This window comes from Herpailurus yagouaroundi, unplaced genomic scaffold (genome assembly GCF_014898765.1).
Source record: "Herpailurus yagouaroundi ecotype Mexico unplaced genomic scaffold, PumYag 29, whole genome shotgun sequence".
Lineage (NCBI taxonomy): Eukaryota > Metazoa > Chordata > Mammalia > Carnivora > Felidae > Herpailurus > Herpailurus yagouaroundi.
The window spans coordinates 83,826,603-83,850,123 of record NW_024412377.1 but is presented as its reverse complement, the minus strand read 5'-3'; the positions used below and the strand labels follow the sequence as shown (position 1 = coordinate 83,850,123).

General features: G+C 34.1%; 1 protein-coding gene across 11 annotated transcripts in view; it reads right to left on the bottom strand.

Moving 5' to 3' along the window:
• The window catches only part of ARB2A (ARB2 cotranscriptional regulator A), a 431,807-nt gene that overhangs the window by 177,708 nt on the left and 230,578 nt on the right, over positions 1-23,521 (bottom strand). For all 11 annotated transcript variants that reach the window (XM_040448542.1, XM_040448600.1, XM_040448532.1 and 8 more), the window contains one exon: positions 18,682-18,801. In XM_040448542.1, the coding sequence (XP_040304476.1) occupies positions 18,682-18,801 (120 nt within the window). The remainder of the gene's footprint in view (positions 1-18,681; positions 18,802-23,521) is intronic.

Here is a 23,521-nt window from a genome sequence, read left to right as displayed (position 1 = left end):
TATTTCTCCAGTGTGGGTCCATTCAAGCAGCTGATTATGTGGTGTAAATTTGGAGGAGAAATATAGCAATTGTGACTGAATTATATAGCAGAAAATCTGGCCAGCTCAAGTGTGTATTTATACCTATTCAGAGTTGCACATGGTCATTTGTATTTGGGGTTGTCATTCAGTCCTATAAGGGGTTTTCAATGGATCTCCTGTACCACCATACACTTGTTGGTTGTATGCAGTCAATGGTTCTTCCACACAGCTAAGCAAAAGCACTTTCCAGCATCTGAATTAGCTTGTTTGATCATGGCTAGCTGTGAAATATAGACTCCTCTGACTTCTGAGGTAAAAGAGCTCTCCTCTACTCATGAGATTATTTTACATCTAGCAGGAGCTTAAGATATATACTTACTCATTCAGATATGCAAATTTAACCACCAGAGACAAGTAAATTATGCAAGATGATGTACGTTTCATTTTAGCTGGGAAAAAATGTGCAAACACTATACAATTCCATTTCAGAGAGCTATACTTGCACAAAGTTGAGATGCTCTGAACAAAAGTTGCAAGGTAATATCCATGTTTCCACAGACTGGATTCAGTTTTGAAGAGCTGTTTTTAAGTATCTGAAGAGGTTTTTCATGTCAATACTTTGATGTGCCTTTTTTCATCGGTATTTTCACAAGTTATTTTCCCAAATTACCCACTTATATTTAAACTTCAGAAAAAAATTATATCACTATTCTATGAATACTATTTTCATATTTATATGACTATATAAAATCATTAACAATTTAACACAATTTAAGCTTCACCCATAAAGCTAATTTTTCCTATACAAGGCCCCATTTTCTAATGCATGTTATTTAAATTAATAATTGTTTACTGCCATTTCCACTTGCTGAAAAAATTTCACATAACTCACATATATACCTCATGAATGCTGTAGCTTTTAGAGACACCTTTGAAACAGCAAATGACATTATCTAACAGCTTGACATGGTTACTGCTCTTGTATAATAAACACTGAGTTCACTCCAGGTTTAATTTTAAAGCACGAATTCTAGCATCTCTGATGCAAATAAAAGAAATGTGATCTCTAATATTTTACTATCAAATTTTACAAAGCAGAATTATTAAAGTAGAAGAAGGTTTCTGTGGCTTATCATTTACTGAGTGATGCCACAGTGATACCACTGAACAAAATAATTGATGCAGTGTTTTTCTGTTACATTTACTTCCTATACTTTAACAATATTCAGAAATAGTGACCTGTTTAATGAAGAGAAAGTAGAATATATGAAAATGTCCTGATTTGTAGTAAGTGTTACTAAATATGCTTTCCAAAACCATTGAGGAATTGTTGTAGCTGAGTGTAATTACCAACAGCACAATAATCAAATTCAGCCATGACACATTTCTAAATCTTTGCCAAAAGTAAACCTTCTCATAAATTCACATAGCCTCTGATGAAACAGCAAGCTGGTTGGGAGGAGGATGTTGCCGTGCATCTTGACAGAAACCTACATTTGTCTCACCAGTTCCTCACTAAAGATGCAGTAACTAGGTTGGGGGTAATGGGCATTTTCTTGATAATTAGCTGTGTAGGCAAATATGTTCTTTGGCAGACAATATAAATGTTGATTTAAGGACCAGCCAATAAAGAGTGCTAAACTGTAAAACATTCATTGCTCAGTTTCTCATAGATTTGGTTGAAGACTTAATTTTTATACTCAGGTTTCTAAAATTAACGTACTACCACAAAAGTCATGATATAATGAAATGAACTTTACATATTTAATATTGATATGTAGCTGCTTAATAACTTCCATATTTGACATGTGATTCGCAGTAACATTACTTACTACGAATGATGAATAGTTACAAGCAAGACATTCTGGACCACTGTTTCTTTGTGAAACTACTAAAACTCTTTATTTTCTTAAACACAGAAAGCAATGCATGTCTCACTGAAACTAAGAAATCTATAAAGCTAGTAAAGATAAGTAGATAACCTATCACAACACCAGTAAATTTTAGTTTGTGTCTACGTTTAAGAGATCATCTTTAAAGAAAACGGTTTTAAGCTGGAAGTGAGATACACTGTTTTAAAAACAAAAATAGCACAAGATAAATGGCATATACTCTGGCAATTTTCTTTAACGTAGCTTTTTCAAATATGATCTAGTCTACAGTGCATTCAAACTGCAGAAACATCCAAATTATTTAAGAAAAAAAAAAAGAAGAGATACTTATCCTTGCAAAAAAGGGCCTATACTCAAAGGAACATCTGAATAAAATTGAGACATCTGCAGTAAAGTTTTACCTCCTCCCTAGAATGTTTGAGATGAACTCAGTGTAACACTGTCTTCCAAGAAAAGACAAAGTGATCAATGCAAGAACACATCAGGCTGCCTTGGACAGGCCAATCAATGCAAGAAAGAACCTTGCCCAGGGCCTTATGCAAATAGAAGCACGTCCCTCAACCTAGGGAGGGAACATGCGCAATAGATCAATTGGATCTAAAAAACCTTACAGCTATATCAGCTTCAGACAGTAAATATATACTGATGAATACCTCACACTTACCGCGAATTCTTAAAATGGGTTACTTTTAATAGCTAGTTAAAAACTTTCTGGGATCCAGAGTACAGCAAAGAGGAAGAAAACATCATGGGGGAAACACTCAGCATTACTTTGGAGAATGCAAATAAAATTCTTGAGTTCTTAAAATTTCTAGGCATAGCTGAATTTTGCTGATGTTTCAGAAGGTTAAATTTTTAGTATGTTTGTATTCATGAACAGGAAATGAAAATCTTAAAAAAAAGCAGAGACTGTCTTAGGTAGTTCTTGAACCAGGAATAAATGAAAATGTTGTAGGAAAAATAATTCAAGTTTTAAAATTATAGTCATCATTCTCAGTCACCGAAGATTATCTTCTATAGTGGTTAACCTATCGATATAGAAGCAGTTTTTCTTTTAAAGGTAAAATCTCTATTTCCAAAAACCACTCTAAAATCTGATTAGAATACATAATAAGTTCAAGGGCTACTTAGTACACAAAGTTAGTACACAAAGCTCTATCCCTGTTAAATGGTCTTGAAGGCAAGTCAGATGCTGTATAAGGCTACATCAAAAATGCTCAATTATCAGGTATTCAAGCAAGTACCTGAGCACAAAATTATTTCCAAAATATTTTCATTTTTCTTTTGTTTTTAAACCTACAGTCTCTCCTTAGGAATATCACATTTTATAAAAGCCCTTCATAACTTAAAAGCCAAAATCATATTTTAAATAGGAATTATAGCATCAGCAACTATCAGTAAAGATACTGCCAAATGAATAAAAAACTCTGTAAACATCTGCTAGTACATTTACTTTGAAATTCTAAATTTAAAACCCTAGCTGCAGATACATTTTCTAAAAGGTGTGTAGCAAATATTTCTAATATTAAAAATAAAATATATGATTTTTCCTTTACTTATTGATGTGTGAGCTTTCCTTAACAAAACACTATATAAAATATGAAAATCAGACATCTAATATAAAGCTTCACTATGTAAAACCGTTTATTTAGCTGTTGAGAGGACACAGATATAACACTCGTTTATTTAGCCAATGAAAAGAAATATGAGACTATGCAGGATAAACATAGCTTACTTTTTATTTTTCACATTTCTAGTGCTTTCTACATTAGTAAGATTTTAAGTTTAAATTTACTCTAATAAAATTTTTTTTTTCCTAAGACATAAGTATGTCATTCATTTGTTTGAGCCTCTTTACTTAGAGTTAAAGCTTTATAAAAACTTTGCTGTTTACACGGAGCAAGCATGGAGATAGAAAATCAAAGCACCATAATGCCCTTTTATAGCTCTTCAAATATTAGATATCAGATGAAGTGCTTATAATAAATCAGAGACACAAAATAGCAGGTTAATTCCAGGGACTCAAATGTTTCCTTTTTCTATTTTTAATTTCGAATATAAAACTTTTGATCAAGTAGTCTGATATTTGCAGTGAAATGTAAACTCCAATTTACAGTAAGAAAAATTCAAAGAATGAAGCAACTGTTGTTTCACTTTTTGTTACAATATTTAAATTGCAATATTTTCTCCAATATGCAGGAAAAAAACAGAAAAACAATTTTAGAGTACTATCATCTAATATTTGATATGTGTCAATGTGATAGGCAATGAATAATATTCTTCCTGATCTAAATCTGCACAATATGTGTATTTTTTGCTTTTAAGAGCATGTTCTCAATTTAAAAAGTATGTTAGGTATGATACTCAGTTTACCAAAAAGTTCTGTACTTCACAAATATAAATGTAGAATTTCTTTAAATGAGAAATTCCCTCATCAATTAAAAATATCCTATTATAATATAGATTTGTTTCATGCAGTGTTTTCAAAAACCCATCAGAGGGAAGAGCACTTCTTGAGTAAATTCATTAATTCTCATAATGCATTTCAATTTCAAATTTGATTTCAAGGTGGATTTCCATTCTGGCTCTGACCTTGGTTGTGCAACCCTGAACAAGTTCCTCAACTTTTCCCAGTCTTTCACCTGTTACAATGGGGGTAATAATACCGACCTACAGAGTTAAATCTAAGTTGTAAAATGTCTTGCTAAAACAATGTGTAATGACCAAATCCAATAGTATCCTAGACTAATGTTCTGTTCCGAGGGGGAGTATGTATAATGGTTATGAGCATAAACTTTGGGGCCAGAAAGCTTAGGTTTAATTCTGCCTCCATCACTTACTGGTTGCATGATCTTAATACTTAACATCTTGGTGCCTCGGTATCCTCATTTGTAACTGAGAATAATGCTAATACCTACATCATGGCGTTGTTATAAGGATCACATGAATTAATATATACAAAGCACTTAAAACAATGTCTGGTACTTGGTAGGTGCTATGTTACATAGCTATTACTTTCAGGTGTAACTTACAGATATGGATAATGCGAAAGAGCAAACACTGGTAGCAGAGACTGTTCCAGTGAGACTTAAAAGGTCAATTCTATTTGGTTGGTATTAGAAGACAACTGTCTATTTCCAGAACGGAATGGGCTACAAAGAAGAGCCAACCAGGGGCTTGGCCAAGGAAATTCAGCTGCTTTCCAGACCTTCATAAACTGTTTTCAATTTTTCAGTTTAAACTGAATTTCCAGAGCACCACATCAAAACATATTCAAACTTTAAATATAAATGATTTGGGGACTGCCTGTTATTTTAAAATTTCTACACCTTCTTTCCCCTTCATTAGTTAGGGTAATTAAGAATTGATTAAAATTGAAAGTCTGCTTGGAAGGCACAGAAAGGAATAAGCAGTAAATAGGACACAGAATAAAAACCAAATCATCGTGTACTGAGAAATGTAGATTTGAATCCTGAAACACATGAAAAACCAGGAGGTTGTGTTTTAGGGATAAGAGTTGCCATAGTTAGTATATTATATCATTTATTCCCCACTACTTGATGAGAGGAGAAACAAAACCCACTGTAACAAAATGAGAGATCTAAAAACAAAAACAAAAACAAAAACACAAAATGAGAGGTCTGCTTTCAAAGGAAGAAAATATATATTTAAATGTTTCTCATCTATAAGATGGGGATGATAACAGTGTCTAGTTCACAAAGATTTATCAGGATTAAATGAGATAAAATATATTTATATAAAGTATATGGTAAGGACAGGGCCTAGTGCACACTGAGTATCATTAAAACATTAGTGATGCTGCTGATGAATATGAAGATGCTGTTGCTGCCTTCTGATGTGTAAGACATTCATAAATGCCAGTTCTACTTAAAATGTCCATTTTCAAAGACACTGCTACGAATTGCTTAGAATTGTTCTTGACCCAACCATGTTTTGAGCACCCCCCTGGATGGCTGACAGATTACATGGATTCTATTATAACAGCAATGACAGGGCTTCATGAGAGTGAGAGAGGGCTCAAATACAGCAATCAGATATGAAGGTATCTGTTTTACTTGAAAATATATTGTAAAATCTTGGAGAAAATGTAAGTATCACCAAATGTTAAGGTTTATAATATGCTAAAGATAGCTAATATGTTATGACACATTTAAATATTTGGACATAATATAAACATAAATATGTCTAATATTTAGATAGATAGCCTAAAAATGCAAAATTGAAAATGTAAGACCCAGCCTGTAAGAGTGATAAAAACTATTATTACACTACTAACGATACTGAAATTAGGAATTTTTTCTGAGGTATACTGAGCAGTAATATAACAAAGGCAATGCAATGGGGCTAGTGATCTCATACCATTTTATGACAATTATTCACAGGGCACCACGTTATAGAGAAAGTCAAGGTTTCTTTGTCCTTAGCAGACAGGCTACTAGAGTTTTGTTTTTTTTTTTTTTTTTTTTAGAAAATCAACATTTATAATTATAAAGCATTCCTTGATGTCTTGTAACTGGAAAGATGTCAAGATAGGGAATTTCTACTATAGGATAAAGTTGAGGTGCTTTATCTTTCTGACCAGTGCCTCTCCTTTACAAAGGTAAATGTCAAATTTTTCTTCTAATCCAAATGCCTGATTAATACAGTAAAGAAATTTAGAGATATGACGTTAAAAACTAGATGTCAAGGTTTATGAATATTAGGCATAAACTAGGTATATTAAAAATTAGAACAGTTTTTAATCATTCAACTCAATTATAAAATTGTCACTGAAATATTAAATAGCAATTTTTATTGTATTCTTATGCTCTTTAATAAACTTCTTTATGAGAAAAATTAAAGTAAGATATGGAAAACTAAGAAGAAATCTGAATACATTAATACATATTTAAATAGGCATTTTTTTTTCCTACAGGATATGAGATATAACTTAATCTAATCAGAGAAAACATAACTAGTTTTGGGGTTAGGGTTAAGTTTGGCTACTTCCCTTGAGTAGAGATTTCAGTATCTTCTTAGTCATTTTTCTTCATTCACTGACCAATTTCCATTAATGGTCCTACGTGTCCAAAATTTCAGGAACATAGGCTATACCTCTTACACACTCACACGTACTGATTCTAAATGTCCTGTTTTACATCTTAAATAATCAACTTTGTTCTCTCATCCACCCTGCTTTGCTCTATCTTATTGTCCTATATGAATGTCTACACCTTACTTTCTTCATCTGACCCAACAAAGCACCAAATGAGATCTACTTTTAATAACTTATCTCTATATGAATACAGGATCAAACACTATTTATTGAGTATATACTTATTATAGGTCCAGCTAGGCTAGCAGCATAGTAGGAACCAGAGAAAATAATGAACTAGCTATTTATTCTTTGCCAATTTACAAAAGGACTCTGTGATGACTTAAAGCCAAACATACCTATGAATTAAGACACGGAATAAAAGATTGAAGCTGAAAATAATTAATGAAATGAAAAACTAACCATAGCTCTGGTCTATAGGAGACAAGGATAAAAAGAGTTTTTATTTTCTGATAAAAAGAGCCTAATAATTTATTAACAGAAACAATTCTTCCCAAATTTAGCTAAGACAAACTTATGTTATGGATCTTTATACTGGGGGAGTTAACATCTTGTCTATAACCCCACTTCACAGGCATTGTACTATATATATTACTATTTGTTTAAATGTACTTCCTCTTTAGCCTACCACCTTGTTGAGGCTAGGGATCATGTGCTCTAACCTGTTTTCCCAGTACATACAGAGTGGGATGTTCAAATGAAAAAATGAATTAGTATCTTGAATAGTTTTCTAAACCATTTTTTTTGTTTTGAGTACATAATATTCAATCCCAAGAAATAATTTCTATGGAGTCAAACTTATGTGGTCCAGGTGGCTTTACTGTGATCTAAATCTATTCACTGAAACAGTGGTGAAAACCAGTAACAAAAAAAGATGAGAGAGAGAAATGACATCTGTATAGGTGCTAAAAGTCCCCAACTCTAAAAATTAACATCACATCAACTTAGAACAATATCACTTTGTTTTGCTGGGCACAAAAGGTTTTACACTCAGAGTGTCATCATTTCAGAGCCATGAGAACAGGAAAAATGATAGCTGTTCCTACTTTGTCTTCTTTATTGACATAGGAACCTGATAATCAGGATACCAAGGATAGGCCCTGGCTATCTACGTGGCCTTAGAAGGTAGCATTCTACTGTATCCTATTCTGAACTAAGCCGAATAAATTGGAGTTATGCCTTGATTCGTCATTTTATAATCCTTCTCATGTTTTTGCCTACTGCTATATCCTCTTTATTTCTCAGGAAAGGATTCCATTTCTAAACCTCTAGCCAATAATGCCTGAAGCTTTAACCCTTGCCTTGTTTATCCTCTTCCCAGTGCTGCATCCTGTTTTGTTTTGTTTTGTTTTGTTTTGTTTTCCTTTTCCTTCCCTATAATGCATGACGTGGGGCTATGGTTGGGGAGAAGAGGTACTCTTAGAACCAGTGACTACATTCTATTTACTGATTTACTACCCAATGCCTTGTCTGTTCTCTGCAACCAGATTATACCTCCTATTTTTAAACCTGAGTTCACCATGCTCTATCGATGCTTACCTAGTGAGGTTCACCTCCAAAGCCAATCTCTCCAGCTGAATTAGCTCTTCCTGAACCCATCCTAAACTCTAGTAGTGAGACCTTTGCCCAGATCTGGCTTCTATCTTTATTCTCTTAAGGTGTATCCTAACATGGATCTGGATCTAGTATGCTTTTGAGTCTGAGTCTAACCTGGCTCCCGAGTTAATCTGAGTACAGTACTTAATCAGGATTGAAATGCAACTTCTAAGACAGAAGTTAAATGGTTTCGATTGCAAAGTTTTTGTCCTGTAAGAGTGCTTTTCAATTTGTGGTATCAAATCAGAGGTGTCACTGTGGTTGGGAATCTTATTTGGGTGAGTGCTTACACTAAGTGATTATCATAATGTTGTAAGTATAATAAAAACAGCCTCTTTATTAACTGAAATTTGTTTTTCTATGATCCCCCTTATAAAAGGTTTATAATAGTCAATCATGCTCTCATACCTGCAATAAGATGCAAACTCTCTCATTATGATCTTTCATAACACCAATGGAAAAAGTAATATATCAATTTCTCTGGGTTTTCCATGTTATTGTACTAATTTTTAAAACATATTTATTTATTTATTTTGAGAGAGAGAGAGAGACAGCGAGTGAGCGAGAGCTCACCAGTGGGGGAGAGGCAGAGAGAGAGGAAGAGAGAGAATCCCAAGCAGGCTCCATGTTGTCAGAGCAGAGCTTGATGTGAGGCTCGATCCCATCAAATGTTGAGATTATGACTTGAGCCAAAATCAAGAGCTGGATGCTTAACCAAGCCACTTAACGCTTAACTGAGCCATTCAGGCACCTCTATTGTGCTCATTTTACCTGTGGTTTCCTGGCATTCTTTGTTGAATCAACATATACAGTGCCCATTCTCATAGCTGCACAGTCAAAGGGCAATAAGACCTGGATGCAGCACATTTATGTGGATAGTGAAAAGCCTCATCAAAAGGTAATTCTATTATAGTAATGTGGATCTTTTATTCTACAAAAATATTCTTATGAAAGATTAGTGAGGGGCTCTTGGGTGGCTCACACGGCTAAGCGTTCAACCTTGGCTCAGGTCATGACCTAACAGTTCGTGAGATCGAGCCCTGCATTGGGCTCTGTGCTGCCAGCTTAGAGTCTGGAGCCTACTTTGGATTCTGTCTCCCTCTCTCTCTGTCTGCTCCTTCCCTGCTTGTGCATGTTCTCTCTCTCTCAAAAATAAATAAATAAACATTAACAAAAGATTAGTTAAAATTTTCTCCATTTCAGCCTTTTGAACAACCTGATCTTGGTGTAAATGAGGGATATAAACATGAAGAAGCACATAGGTCCTTAATGGAAATAATCACAAGTAACATACTTAACGGTGAAACAATGAATGTTTTTTCCTTAAGACCAGGAACAAAAAGATGTCTTTTGTAAGTGTGATCTAAGTGTAAGTACTTCTTTCTATTCATCATTGTACTGGGCAGATCAATTAGGAAATTAAAAAAAAAAAAAAAAAGGAGAAAGAAGAAAAGCAAAGCATCTTGATTAGTAAAGAAGTAAAATTACTTTCATTCAATATTATATGATGTTGAATATAGAAAATCACACACACACACACACACACACACACACACACACACACACTGGAACAAATAAATGAGTGTGGCAAAGCTGTAGGATACAAGACCAATACACAAAAATTGTATTTTTACACCAAGAGTCAACAATCTGAAAGTGAAATTAAGAAATAATTTCAGTTATAATAGCATCAAAAAGAACAAAATACTGAAAAATAAATTTAACAAAAGAAGTGTAAGACTTGTATACTGGAAGCAATAAAACATTTTGAAAAAAGATCTAAATAAATGGAAAGAAAGCCTATGTTCATGGAATGGAAGACATTATTAAGATGGCACTACTCCCCAAACTGATTTGGAAATTTAGTTCCAATAAAAATCCAGTCCCCTTTCTTGCAGAAATTTATCCTAAAACACATATGGGTATGCAAGAGACCTAGAACAGCCAAAACATTCTTCAAAAAGAACAAAGTTGGAGAATCTACACTTCTCAACTTCAAAACTCACTACAAAGCTATGGTAATCAAGTCACTGTGGTGCTGGTCTAAGAAGTGACACATATACCAATGAAATGGAACTGAGACTCTAGAAGCTAACTCTTATATATTTATAGTCAAAGGTGCTAAGACACATCAAAGGGGCAAGAACAGTCTTTTCAACAAATGGTGCTGAGACAACTGAATATCCACATTTAAAAGAATTATGTTGTACCACATTTCACATGATGTGCAAAAATGAAATCAAGTGACAAAAACAGAAACCAGATAAATTCAACTTCATCAAATCCAAAAATTTCTGTACTTCAAAGGACATACATAATCAAGAAAGTGAAAAGATAACCCAACGAATGGGAGAAAGTATTTGCAAATCATTTATCTGATAAGGGGCTTGTATCAGAATTTACACAGAACTCTTACAACTCAACAATACAATGACAACACAAAAAATGGACAAAAAATTTAAATAGACATTACTTTAAAGAAAATACACAAATGGCCAATAAGCACATGAAAAGATGTTTAAAATCATTAGTCATTAGAGAAATGCAAATAAAAAGCATAATGAGATACTGGTTCACCCCCACTAGAGTGGCAAAAATAAAAAAGACAAACAATAACAAGTATTGGTGAGGTTGTAGAGAAACTGGAACTCTCATATATTGCTGGTGGGACTGAAAATGTGGGGAATGCTGGCTAATGGGTATTGAGTTTCCTTTGTGATGATAAAAATGTTCTAAAATTAGACAGTACTGATGTTTGTACCATTCTGTGAATATACTAACAACTAATGAATTGTATACTTTAAAAGATGAATTTTATGGCATATGAATTATGTCTCAAGAAAGCTTAATAAATCTTAATTATATCATCTTAATTTTTTTAAGTTAATAAAATGGAAATAAGCAAAGGTAAGCCAATTATTAAGCAAAAGGCAATATTACACTCATGATTGGGGATGAAATGCAAAGTTTCCAAGACTTAGTCCATACACTGCTACACAACATTACATGGACGTAGTTATAACTTAGTTCCTTCTTTGATTAAGAAGACTATACTTTGAAGAGTGAGTCAAGAGAAGCAATCTTTTCAATCAGCCTAAGGGATGAAGACACCAGTAGAGAGAAGACTACACGAGACTAACATTGGGAACAAAAGGGTAATACTGTCTGATGTGAAAGAATTGATTAGGCAGAATTCCCAAATTAGTCAATATTCCATCAGAGGGTACAAAGAATGATTAAGTTTAATTACTAAAAGAGTTATTGCTAATGCTCACACTGAATATATAGGTCAGTTAACTTTGCACGTTGAGGATATTTAAGACTACTCATGTTATTGTAATACATATTGTTTCCAAACATGGGGAGGGGTGGTGGAACAAGAGCAGTTGTTCTAGAGAACCTGGGCAAGACAAGATTCGGAGATAAAAGATAAAAACAAAACTGATTAGTAAAACAAAACTAAAGTTTTCATTTGTGAAACATATAAGTACTACAGAAAAATGGGGAGTTAAGTGAGAAGACTTGTGAAAAATCTACTAAGGAGGGAAATTCTTTCACTTGGGAAGGGGAAATGGCATTAGCAAAAACGTGAATGAACATATCCTGTGGGCATCTAGACTGGTACTCAACTAACACTGCTTTAATTCCTAAAAACCAGGAATTTTACAGGAGAGCACACAAAAGGGATTTGACCCAAGTTATCATAATTTGTAGGTGTCAGAACTAGGATTCAAGCTCAGGTCATCTTTTTTTAAAATTTTTAAAAATGTTTTTATTTATTTTTGACACAGAGTATGAGCAGGGGAGGGGCAGAGAGAGGGGGAGACACAGAATCCGAGGCAGGCTCCAGGCTCAGAGCTGTCAGCACAGAGCCTGACGCAGGGCTCGAACTCACGGACTGTGAGATCACGACCTGAGCTCAAGTCAGACACCCAACCAACTGGGCCACCCAGGTGCCCCAAACTCAGGTCATCTTCTGAGTGTTGTGTTCTCCTACTACCCTGGGTTTGGAGGCCAGAGGTGGAGGTGTAGTGAGATGGAGCAATGGCAATAAGGAAATTAAGACTAGAACTGAAAGTTCTAGTACTAGGAAAAATACAGTTGGAAAGAAAGAATCAGATTATACAGAGGGTCTTAGAGTTATAGAGAGGAGACATGATGCAGTAGATAATTGGACCCAGTGTGATTCTGGAATGGCAGGGTAAAAGGGGTGTTTGAATAATATGATCTATGGCATGGTATATAGCACGAAATAAAGAGTAAAGACAGCCAGTAGGAAATGGGTACAAGAGTACAGTGGTATAGTTGTGAAATGATGAAATTAACAGTAGGCACAGAGAAGAAAAGACATGATTAATATTTCAAAGGAAAATAACTGCCAAAATGTGTTGGCTGGTTAGATATGGGACAAAAGGAGAGAAGTTAACATAAAAATGAACAAACTGAGTCATTCTTTCAAACAGTGGTCCTCCTAATACTTATTAAAAATTATTTGAGTAAAAGTTAAAAAAAAAATCAAATCCCAGTACACAGGTACTCCTGTGGAGTTTATTAACAAGTCACATCTGTATATATAACTCTCTCCTTTTTGTTTTATTTTTATTTTTTTAATGCTTATTTTTGAGAGAGAGAAAGACACAGTGTGAATGGGGGAGGAGGGAGGGAGGGGGGGAGAGAGAGAGAGAGAGACAGAGAGACAGAGAAAGAGAGAATCTGAAGCAGGCTACAGGCTCTGGGCTGTCAACACAGAGCCAAACATGGGGCTCAAACCCACAAACTATGTGATCATGACCTGAGCTGAAGTTGGATGCACAACCGACTGAGCCACCCAGGAGCCCCTCTCCTTTCCTTTTTTAAAACACTGACTTGATTTGACTTGAAATGACTCAATCATTTATCATTAACCACAATTATTATTTTTTAAATTAACAACAATTATTAATGGCACAGTATATGCAAACATTTCCCCCCAAATACCTACATATCTGCATAATCATTGTTTATTATTCTTTCTCTGTTGTGCTTGAATTCCTTTTACATACACTTTGATATGCTTCTGTAGGTGTGTATGGGCCAAGGATATACTATAACCTTTGTTTTCTCATTCAGTTTTCTGGATCCAGTATCACTAAGCCATGGAGAATCTGTTTCCTTAACATTTTGAATGTGTGCTTCTTCTTTACCACTCCCACTACTTCTTTACGGGTAAAGCCCATTCTTTGGATCTCACTTGTATTCTTGCAACTAACTCCTAAAATTACTGTTATCAACAATCAGTCAAAAGACAGTATCCACACTATATGCAAGGCATAAAATAAAACTGAACAGAGAAGACAAAAATAACATAACCTCTGGTTCTTCTCTTTTACGAGCCTACAGAATAAAGAAATTAAACTGTCTTCCTATAAGATAAGTAAAAAAATTAAGATAGCATTCCACACAACAAGTTGTAATCATTCCATACATTAACATGCCGTTTGCATCATGGAGGCAACCAAATCAGAAATTAAAACGATATTACAAATGGCAACTTATTTTCACTGAATTTTAAACCAGGTTTGTAAGAAGTGGCTTTGGCCTGAATTATTTTGATTCTATCATGGCTCTATTTTTCTTTGCTTTACCCCTTACTTTTTCTACCTCGCCTCAATTCTTGATTCCCAGTAGCCCAACTTTTAGCTATTCCCACTGAGCACATCACTACCAATATCTATATACTAGTACACAGATATACTCCCAACATCTAATTTACTTTGTTCTTTCTAGACAAAATGTAGATGATGCTTCTTTAAGGTCATAGTTAGCTGATGTCACTGAAGGTACAAAATGAATACTTTTAGTCCCATTCCATTTTCTCTTCAGCATCAATCCAAATCGTGCTGCAGGCAATTTTAAAGATTGACTCAGAGTGGACTGAGCTTGGGTGTCCTGACACAGCTAAGTCCAAAAACTAGTCCTCTATCAGCTGCTGAAGGTCAGTTTAGGCTGCCTGAAGGCTAGGGAGCCCAGCATGGAACAATGGCATGGAAATAGCGTTCCCTTCAGTCCTTAATTCACATGCAAGTGAGGTGCCAATCAAGTGCTGACAAGCATGGAGAAACCAAAATCAAAAGTGGGTAGAGATACCCTTTCAAAAGGAGCAGTTTTCACACATTTTAAGTGATGTTTTTAGTGGTAGTTGTGAACATATCACTAATAATATGGAGAAAGAAAAAAAAGTCATAAGAAAAATAACAATTTTATATCAGCTAAGATGATTCAATAAACTAATGAAATATAATGGTTAAAATTATTTAATGTGTTTTATAAAAAAATATCAACACTCTCACTTTGATTAAAGAAAGAAATCTGAATGCAAATTGATTTATTGAGCACTGTAAACATGGAAGGTAAGGTGAGCTGAGACTGGAAACTGGGCATTGACAAGGAAAGCTAACCTATTTCCAAATAAAAGAAAATTTTAAGGTTGCTTGATTTTGTCAAACTCTCAGCTAGAAAGAAACACAAGAGCAAAGCACTTTGAAATGACCAACAATGTAAGCAATGGAATCACTTCATCAAAGTGGGTAGTGAAAGAGATGATAAAAAGCTTAAAACTGTGTTGTTTTTTCATGACAGTTTCCAACAAATGAGCTTGAATTTTTAACAACTAATATAAGGCAAAAGTAGATACCTTTCTGAATGGATTTGGTAAATGCATTCTAGTTATGACTACTCATTCTATCATGTATAAAGCAGAATTCTAAAAACAGGAATTTAAAACTTTGTAAATGATGGTTTAATTACTTGAACTCTATATATTGGTGCTATTTTAAATACACAGAAAAGATAACATAGGGCAGATATATTACTTTAAAAAATTCATCACCAATTCATAAAATAAATAGTTCTTCTCTTGTCTTTAGTGAGTGAATGCTGGAATTGCTTCTAGAACTGTCTTATCAATATCTATTTTTGCAAGAATCACAGAAAGTTTAGAGAGTAAGTTTGAGTTGTTACCATATGGTGGTTATAAATGCAGTGAAAAAGGTATTTTTAATATTACTTTTCTCATTATTTTAGTAAACTGTATGCTGTTTTTATGACGTTAGATCTGATCAAGTTCCAAGATTTATTACTAGAAAATGAGCATTGCTTTTGAAAATAAATCTTTTAATTATAATGTATGCTTCAGGAGAAACTCAAAACTTTAAGATGTGACATAATCATAAATGTTCTCAGTTTTCTAAAACAACAATTTGCAAAATATGAAAGTTCTACAAATATTTTGTGCTCTAAACATAAAAGTCATTTATTTTCAGATATCTATTAGCAGCACATTTAATTTTAAACAATTATACACAATTTTAGCTTAATTTAAAGGCAAGATACATTTTAAAATATGCGATATGAAAATGGTAGAAAAACTCCAAGCATTCCAACATAATGGTACAAACTAGGACTGTTCTAAAAACAAGGGGTTGGGGGGGGGGGAAGAGAGACACAAAAGTTGAAAGAGAAAGAAGGGACGGTGTAGACAGAGCCTGTTAACAAGAGTAAAATTTTATGACAATTCAAAAAAAAGTTAAACTTTACTGAAATCCTAAAGATTTAATGTCCGATGTGTATAAGGTACTATTGAGACAGAATTCTAAAACAAAATTTAACATTTTCACAATTCACTGTCTTGTAAAGTTAATATTAAAATTCTGAATCCATATAAAATAATTTGATATATTACTAATGTTGAAAAATCTCAAGAGAATAAATATTTGTGAACATTTTAAACACCATGATTTCCCTGCTAAGAATACCAGGGAGAATACGAAAGAATATTATTCAGCTTTCAGCAAAAAGCAAAGGTTTAAAAATATTTCAATATTTTCTGTTTGTTAACAATGCTGTCTTTTAAAAATCCTTTTGAAGTTAAGTAGAAACATAATGGCCTTAAATATATTAATCAAGCTTTGTCAAAAATTTATGTAAAACTCATCAGTGGTTTTTGCTGTTGTTATTTGCTTAGAAGAATCTATATTATTAGGTCAGAAACCACTTTTTCTTCAGTTGCCACCATGTGTACGCCCCTATTACAACCCCCTTTCAAAGTTACTTCACAAAAAGTAGCAAATGTTATGCAGTTGAGATGATCACCATTAATATTTTAAAACCTAAACAAGGTACATTACATTAAATAGACTTCTCAGTCCTGGTGTTGCCTGACAGATATGTGATGTGCCAGTGGTTATATTATATTCCTCCTCCCATGCATGCACCTCCTGCAGAGATAGCAGACTACAGAAGCTGACCCTCACTGAGACCATCTTGTCTCTCTGACAAAGCTCCTTTTTAACTTCTTACTTACTGGTTACTTCCTGTGATGGAGAAAAACTTTAGCTCAGCTTGTGATAATTTCACAGGCCCTGAGGACCCTGACCCTAATAGCCTCAAGGTCAGAAGTCAAGTCTTGTTCTGAAACATCTGTGTGCTTTATATTAAACTGGAACAAAAGTGGAGAAATATCCACCAGTGTGTGACAAGAAGGATAGGCAAAATAGGACGGACACACTGGTCATCTGTTACTCTGGCATCTTAAGTTCATTTGGAGAACTGTCTAATATTCACTTAAATTCCAAATTTGATGTATAAACGGGTTTTTTTTAAACTGTCTTAAAGCAATAAATGGGAATTTATGTTTTACATTAATCTGGAATTTGGTTAGTCTTGCAGGCTTCCAGATATATTTTAAGTTACTCTAAAAGCCAATGAAATTTCACGTTTTAAGTAATTTAATGGCTTACAAAGAAAACCTAGGGTGCATATATATATATATATATATATATATATATATATGGTATATGCATACGTGTGTGTGTGTCTATATAGATCTCTATCTGTAGGGTCTAGAGACAACTATTGGAAAGACAACATCATCATAGTTTTATGTTAACAAATTAACCTAAAATATCCATTATATATTAAAATAAACACAGCAGAATTAAAAGAACTTGAAAATAATTTCTAAAAAGTGAAATCTATTTAATAAATAAAAGATGTAACTTATTTATTGATCTTAAGAAAGCATAAGCATTTGAGAATTTAGGTCGGCTAAAGTATTCCCAGGTGTCACCACCAGTTTTATATCTAAATCAGGTGGGTAAGCAATAAGGTTTGAGGAGGATAAAAAGGCCACAAAAGTATATTTAATTTCCACAACAAACAGAAAAACACACCAAAGTGTAGGAACATAAAAGTTAGACAACCAATGCTGTGCCTGCCTTGGATGTCCACATTAGACTATTTGGATTTAAAATTATTACATGCACTGTTATCAAATTAATCATTTTATTACAGGAGCACTTGTACCTCTCTGTAACCTAAGGTTTATGGACATGGAGGCACAAATTCTTCACTAGAGCCTTTTTGGTATTAAATATATCCCCTTAACCATTCATACTGGCACATGGTGTGGTACTTAAAACATTGCAAATAATACAAAATTTTTGAATCTTGATAATTTTTCCTATAATGTACACAATCTTAACTCCAAGAATCAGATTACTTTGAAACGTAAAGATTTTTATGGCCAAACCATGAATTTCACTTAGTAGATTAATGGAATCTTTCTGATAGTTTTAATACTAACTCTATGAATTCTTATCAAGTATCAAGTACTAAGTTGTAGAGATAAAAGTTAAAGATAAACAAAATATTCTCAAATATTCAATAGGTCTCTTTATATTTCTAACAGTTTACACATAAAATAAGCTTCAATCGTGTACACATAAAACATGAAACATAAGTATCATAAGAGGTATGAAAATGGTCTATAATATAAAAATTAAGAAGTAACATGGGAATAAGGAATAGGCAAAAAGCCTTCTGGTTAGTACTGAAATGCTCTGCCACAATAAAATAAGTAAGCATACTCTTTTTAAACATTATAAAATTACCACTCCAAATACTTTGTTTTCATCCTTTATAAAGTAATTTAAAGTAATGATATCAATTAGAAGTGAGTGGGGGGGATAAGACCGTGAAGAGTTTGGGAATTAAAAACAGAGTTAAATGTGCACTCACCAGTTCAACAAAAGCAAGTCCTCCATAACTGTGAGCAACAAAAAACACATTCTCAGCTGCAGACTGGGCTATGAAATGGTCCCAAACATAGACTGCATGTTCTTCAGGAGAACCATTTTCCTATAAAGAAAACAAATGTCATATATTATGTACTGTATATAATTATTATCGTAGTAATAAAAAATTAAATTATATGCTTGCTTACATAGCCCAAGAAATAAGATGGTTATAGCTCATTGAGAATAATATCAACTCAAAAGAACTACCACTGAAAATTCAAATTAGAGGATAAAATGTTAGTAATTACTGCTAAGCTTAATTGCTACCATAATCTTCAGAAACAAAATATTTAAAATAACCACATTTTGAGGGGAAATTACATTCTGGATATACCTGAGATATTAAGATATACATTAGAATTGAATAGCAGAAAGTTACAGTGGTCTTACAATAGAAGGGTGTTAACTAAAAAATTCAGTTATATTTCTACATTTATATCTGAAAATATTTCTGCTATACATAAATCTAATTTTTTTAATTTATAAACTTCTAAGTATTTCTGTAAGCAGAAAATTACTAACAAGTATTGTCTATTTAAATTATTTAAAAATACTCTTTTTTATAAAAGTGCTTTCCATACATATTTTATTTCTAGAACTAGGAGAAATCTAAACATATAAACCCCGAGACTTGTATATTTCTCCTAACTTGCTAAACCCTAGTATATGCCTATTGCTATAATTCCAAAAGTTCTATAATAATTTCATTTTGTTGTATTTATTTTGATAGTTGATACATGTTGCAATTAAAGTTTAACCTGGATAATGTGAAAAAAGAAAAAAAAAAAAACAAAGAGCTAAATAACACTGATCAAAATACAAACTGATAAAAACTAAGGCAGATCATGAAAATGTTTTGTACAAATAGTTGTTTGAAGCTTTAACACCAAAGAGTAAATTCCCTAAAACTGTCCTGATATTAGGCAATGAAAACAATTTATTTACATTTTCCAGCTTAGAAATTTTATAATATCTTATTAAGGTCCACAATATGATTTCCCTTGCCACCTAGAAGCTATTGTTCCCTGATGTCTATCTGTGACCTAAATTTCTCTTCAAAGCTCCAAACCCATATATGCAAGTGCTTGATGGTCTTTTCCTTATGGATGTCCCACAGATACTTCAAATTCAACCAATTCAACACTGCATGTGACATTCCATCTACAAACCTATGTCACTGTCTTTGCTCCCCACCTCCAGTCAAAATCTGAGCATCTTTTATCTCTCTCTGGCTCAAACTCCACATATATATTCAATCATTAAAATCCCATTGATTTTCTCTCCAACTGTATCCTAAATGCATCCACGTCTCTCTTTTCTCATTTCCTCTGGCTTAGCTCAAACCACCATCATTTCACAAGTGGATGACTGCAATGGTCTCCAGTCCATTTTTACTACTTTTACTATTGCCTATTTAAATGCTCTAATCTGCAGTAAGAACAACCTTTTAAAAATGCAAATATGAGAATGTTGCCATGTTACTCACCCCCTGTTTATTGGACACTTTAAAACTGATTCATTGCCCTCAGGATCAAATTCAAACTCTGTGCGACACCGAAGGCCTTTCATAATCTGCTTCTGTCTTCAACTGCATCTCTTAAAACTGCTCTGCAATATAAGGTGACCAAAAGACCCCCTTTTCCCTCAGTGAGAGACCATATAGAACATTGTCTGTGTTCCAATTTCAGGGAACAACTTGCTAATTGTAGCAAACTTTGTTTTCTCTGGGCTATATCCTTCATTTGGAAAGTAACTCCTGAGCTCTGCCCTCATTTCACCCACCATTGTCACCTGCATAATTTCTACTTGTTTTTCAAAATCAAACAAGACATCACCTTCTATCAAAAGTCTTCCCTATCACTCCCAAGGCTAGGTAATGTCTTACAATGATATCTTGTGCATGGTGCTATAATTGCATTGAATAATTTGCATTGTAATTGCTTATTAGATTATCAAAGTCTTGAGGCCAATAGCTACGTCTTGTTCACTGAATCTTAGTGTAATAAATAAATAATGAAAATACAACACATAGCTTCACAATGATTGCTTACAATCTTCAGTCATATACTAAAATACAAATATAGTTTCAAAGATATTTACTGGTAATATGCATATTAAATTATCCACATTTAATGTATATAAAATAAATAAAAGAATAATAATTGGAAATAAATCTATGTAGGGCATTTTTGGCTTTAATACTTTAGCATTCATTAGTTTAAAAAGTAGAAAATGTTTATCATAAAAATCAGCATAGTGGCTAGGTCTAAGGAAAAGAGACAGAGTTGTAAACAGGAAATAGACTTCTAGTGGCTAGCAGTATTTCATTTCTTGACTGGAGTGGTAGTTACACAGGTGTATTCTTTATAGTTATAGTTAAACTGAGTAATACGAACTTAGCACTTTTCTGTATATGTATGTAGAGTGACCACAGAATTTACTATACAAATCTTTGAGAATGAAGAAAGGTATCATTAGGTCCTGAATGAGAGAACAGGTCTAAATTGGCACTATCCAGAGAAAACACAAATACCTGGTCACCCTAACTATATTTTACAATGAAAGAAATGTAAAAATAAAACAGGAAGAAAGATAATAGAGGTTCTGCTGACTGTTGGCAGAACTAACAATCTTACATAGCTGTGATGGCTCTAAACACCCTTTATATGGAGAGAATAAAAACATATAGGAGATTAACTGTCTCCTTAGGCTTTGTGCTGGAAATGGAGGTGTAAGGATGATAAGAAGTAAGCCATGATTCTGGTCTTTAATGTGTCTGCAATTACATAAGGCTGTTAACACATAAAGATAAAAGAGGCAGTAGTGTGTGAGGAGCAGTACTTTCTCTATTCCTGGCAGAGTGTCTTGACATCCAGTCTAGTAGGCCCATTACAAATCCATACAATGTGACCTTGGTGAGGTCTTCCATGCTTTCTTCCCACAGTCACCAACTCTTCCTTTACACTGTTGAGATCCTATCTGTCCCATCCTTTCCATTCCCACCTCAGTTTGAATCCTCTTACAAGATTCCCAACTATTCTCATTTCATCTAGTTTTTCCCTTTACTGTGTTGCCAGATCAAGTCGTCCTGAAATCTGGCCCTGATCAACCATTTTCCAGTCTGAAAAAGTAAATTTACTGAAAAAGTAATCCACAGGTTCCCAAAATACCTGGAACTCTTAGCCAACATCTTCTCTAACCCAGTCTTTCAAGACTTTCTTCCTATTATTTCTAGGGATGTTGTACTCATGCTCCAGGAAAATTTGGATTATACTTTAATACAAATGGTATCAACTTACAGCGGTTAGACTTAATGTTTTTTTGACTTTTTGATGGTGTGAAAGCAATACACCTTCAGTAAAAACTGCACTGTGAATTTTGACCTTTTCCTAGGCTAGTGATATGCTGTACAATATGGAGCTAGGTGGTGGTAATGAGTCACAGCTCAGGCAGCCACGTGATCATGAGGGTGAACAACCAATATACTTACAACCATTCCACATACAACCTTTCTACTTTTCACTTTCAGTACAGTATTCAATAAATTGCACGAGATATTTAACACTTTATTAGAAAATAGACTTTGTGGGGGCGCCTGGGTGGCGCAGTCGGTTAAGCGTCCGACTTCAGCCAGGTCACGATCTCGCGGTCCATGAGTTCGAGCCCCGCGTCAGGCTCTGGGCTGATGGCTCAGAGCCTGGAGCCTGTGGAGCCTGTTTCCGATTCTGTGTCTCCCTCTCTCTCCGTCCCTCCCCCGTTCATGCTCTGTCTCTCTCTGTCCCAAAAATAAAATAAACGTTGAAAAAAAAATTAAAAAAAAAAAAAAAGAAAATAGACTTTGTGTTAGATGATTTAGCCCAACTGTAGGCTAAGTGAGTGTTCTGAACATGTTTAAAGTAGGCAAGGCTAAGATACAATGTTAAGTAGTTTGGTGCATTTAATGCCTTTTTGATTTATGACATTTTCAACTTACAACAGGGTTTATTGAGATGGAATTCCACTGTATGTCAAGGAAGAGCTGTGGTCTGAAAACCTTAGACAAAAGTCTCATGAAATTCAGTCTGGGATCTCATGAAGCAGCTCATATTAGGCAAAACTTAAAAGATATAGAACATGTCCAGGGTAGCAGTTCAGTAATTCACATATGAGGTAATAAAGACTCTAATACTACTCGGGGTGATAGCAGAATAAATGGAAAGGAAGGGATGGAATGAGTCATTACAAAGGAAGAATCAGCAAAACTTTGTGACTCATAGGATATGAAGGAAACTGCCAACCAGGCCCAAATGACCCATCCATGATTAAAGGAGAGCTAAGAACCAACAGTTCTTTCCACCATTCACAAATAAGACTATGATTTTCAGAGATTAGTATCACAGCTGAGTCTTTCCCTCCATCTCTATGGAGACAATATCTGTTAATAGTGGCCTGTCAGCAGGAAGAAAAAGAAACCTCAAGTATCCAAGTGCCCCAAGTGCTTAAATGTTTTTAACCTGATTCTAAGGTTATCAAATGACTCTTCAGCTTTAGATTTTAAAACCAAATCTTCTAAAAAGTGAGACCCAAGTGAAAAAATGTCTATAACACCCAGTTAAGGGGGCCATCTATACTCACAACTAAACAATTACACAAGATTATTCTGGGCCACACTTGACATCTATTGATCCAAAAATGATACAGGGTAGGAGTCACAGTTTGCCAGCAGGGTAGCACCAGCCATTCCTTTTAAGTGGGAGTCTTGCAGAAGCTCCTGTAACAGATCAGATGGCCTTCCAGGAGTT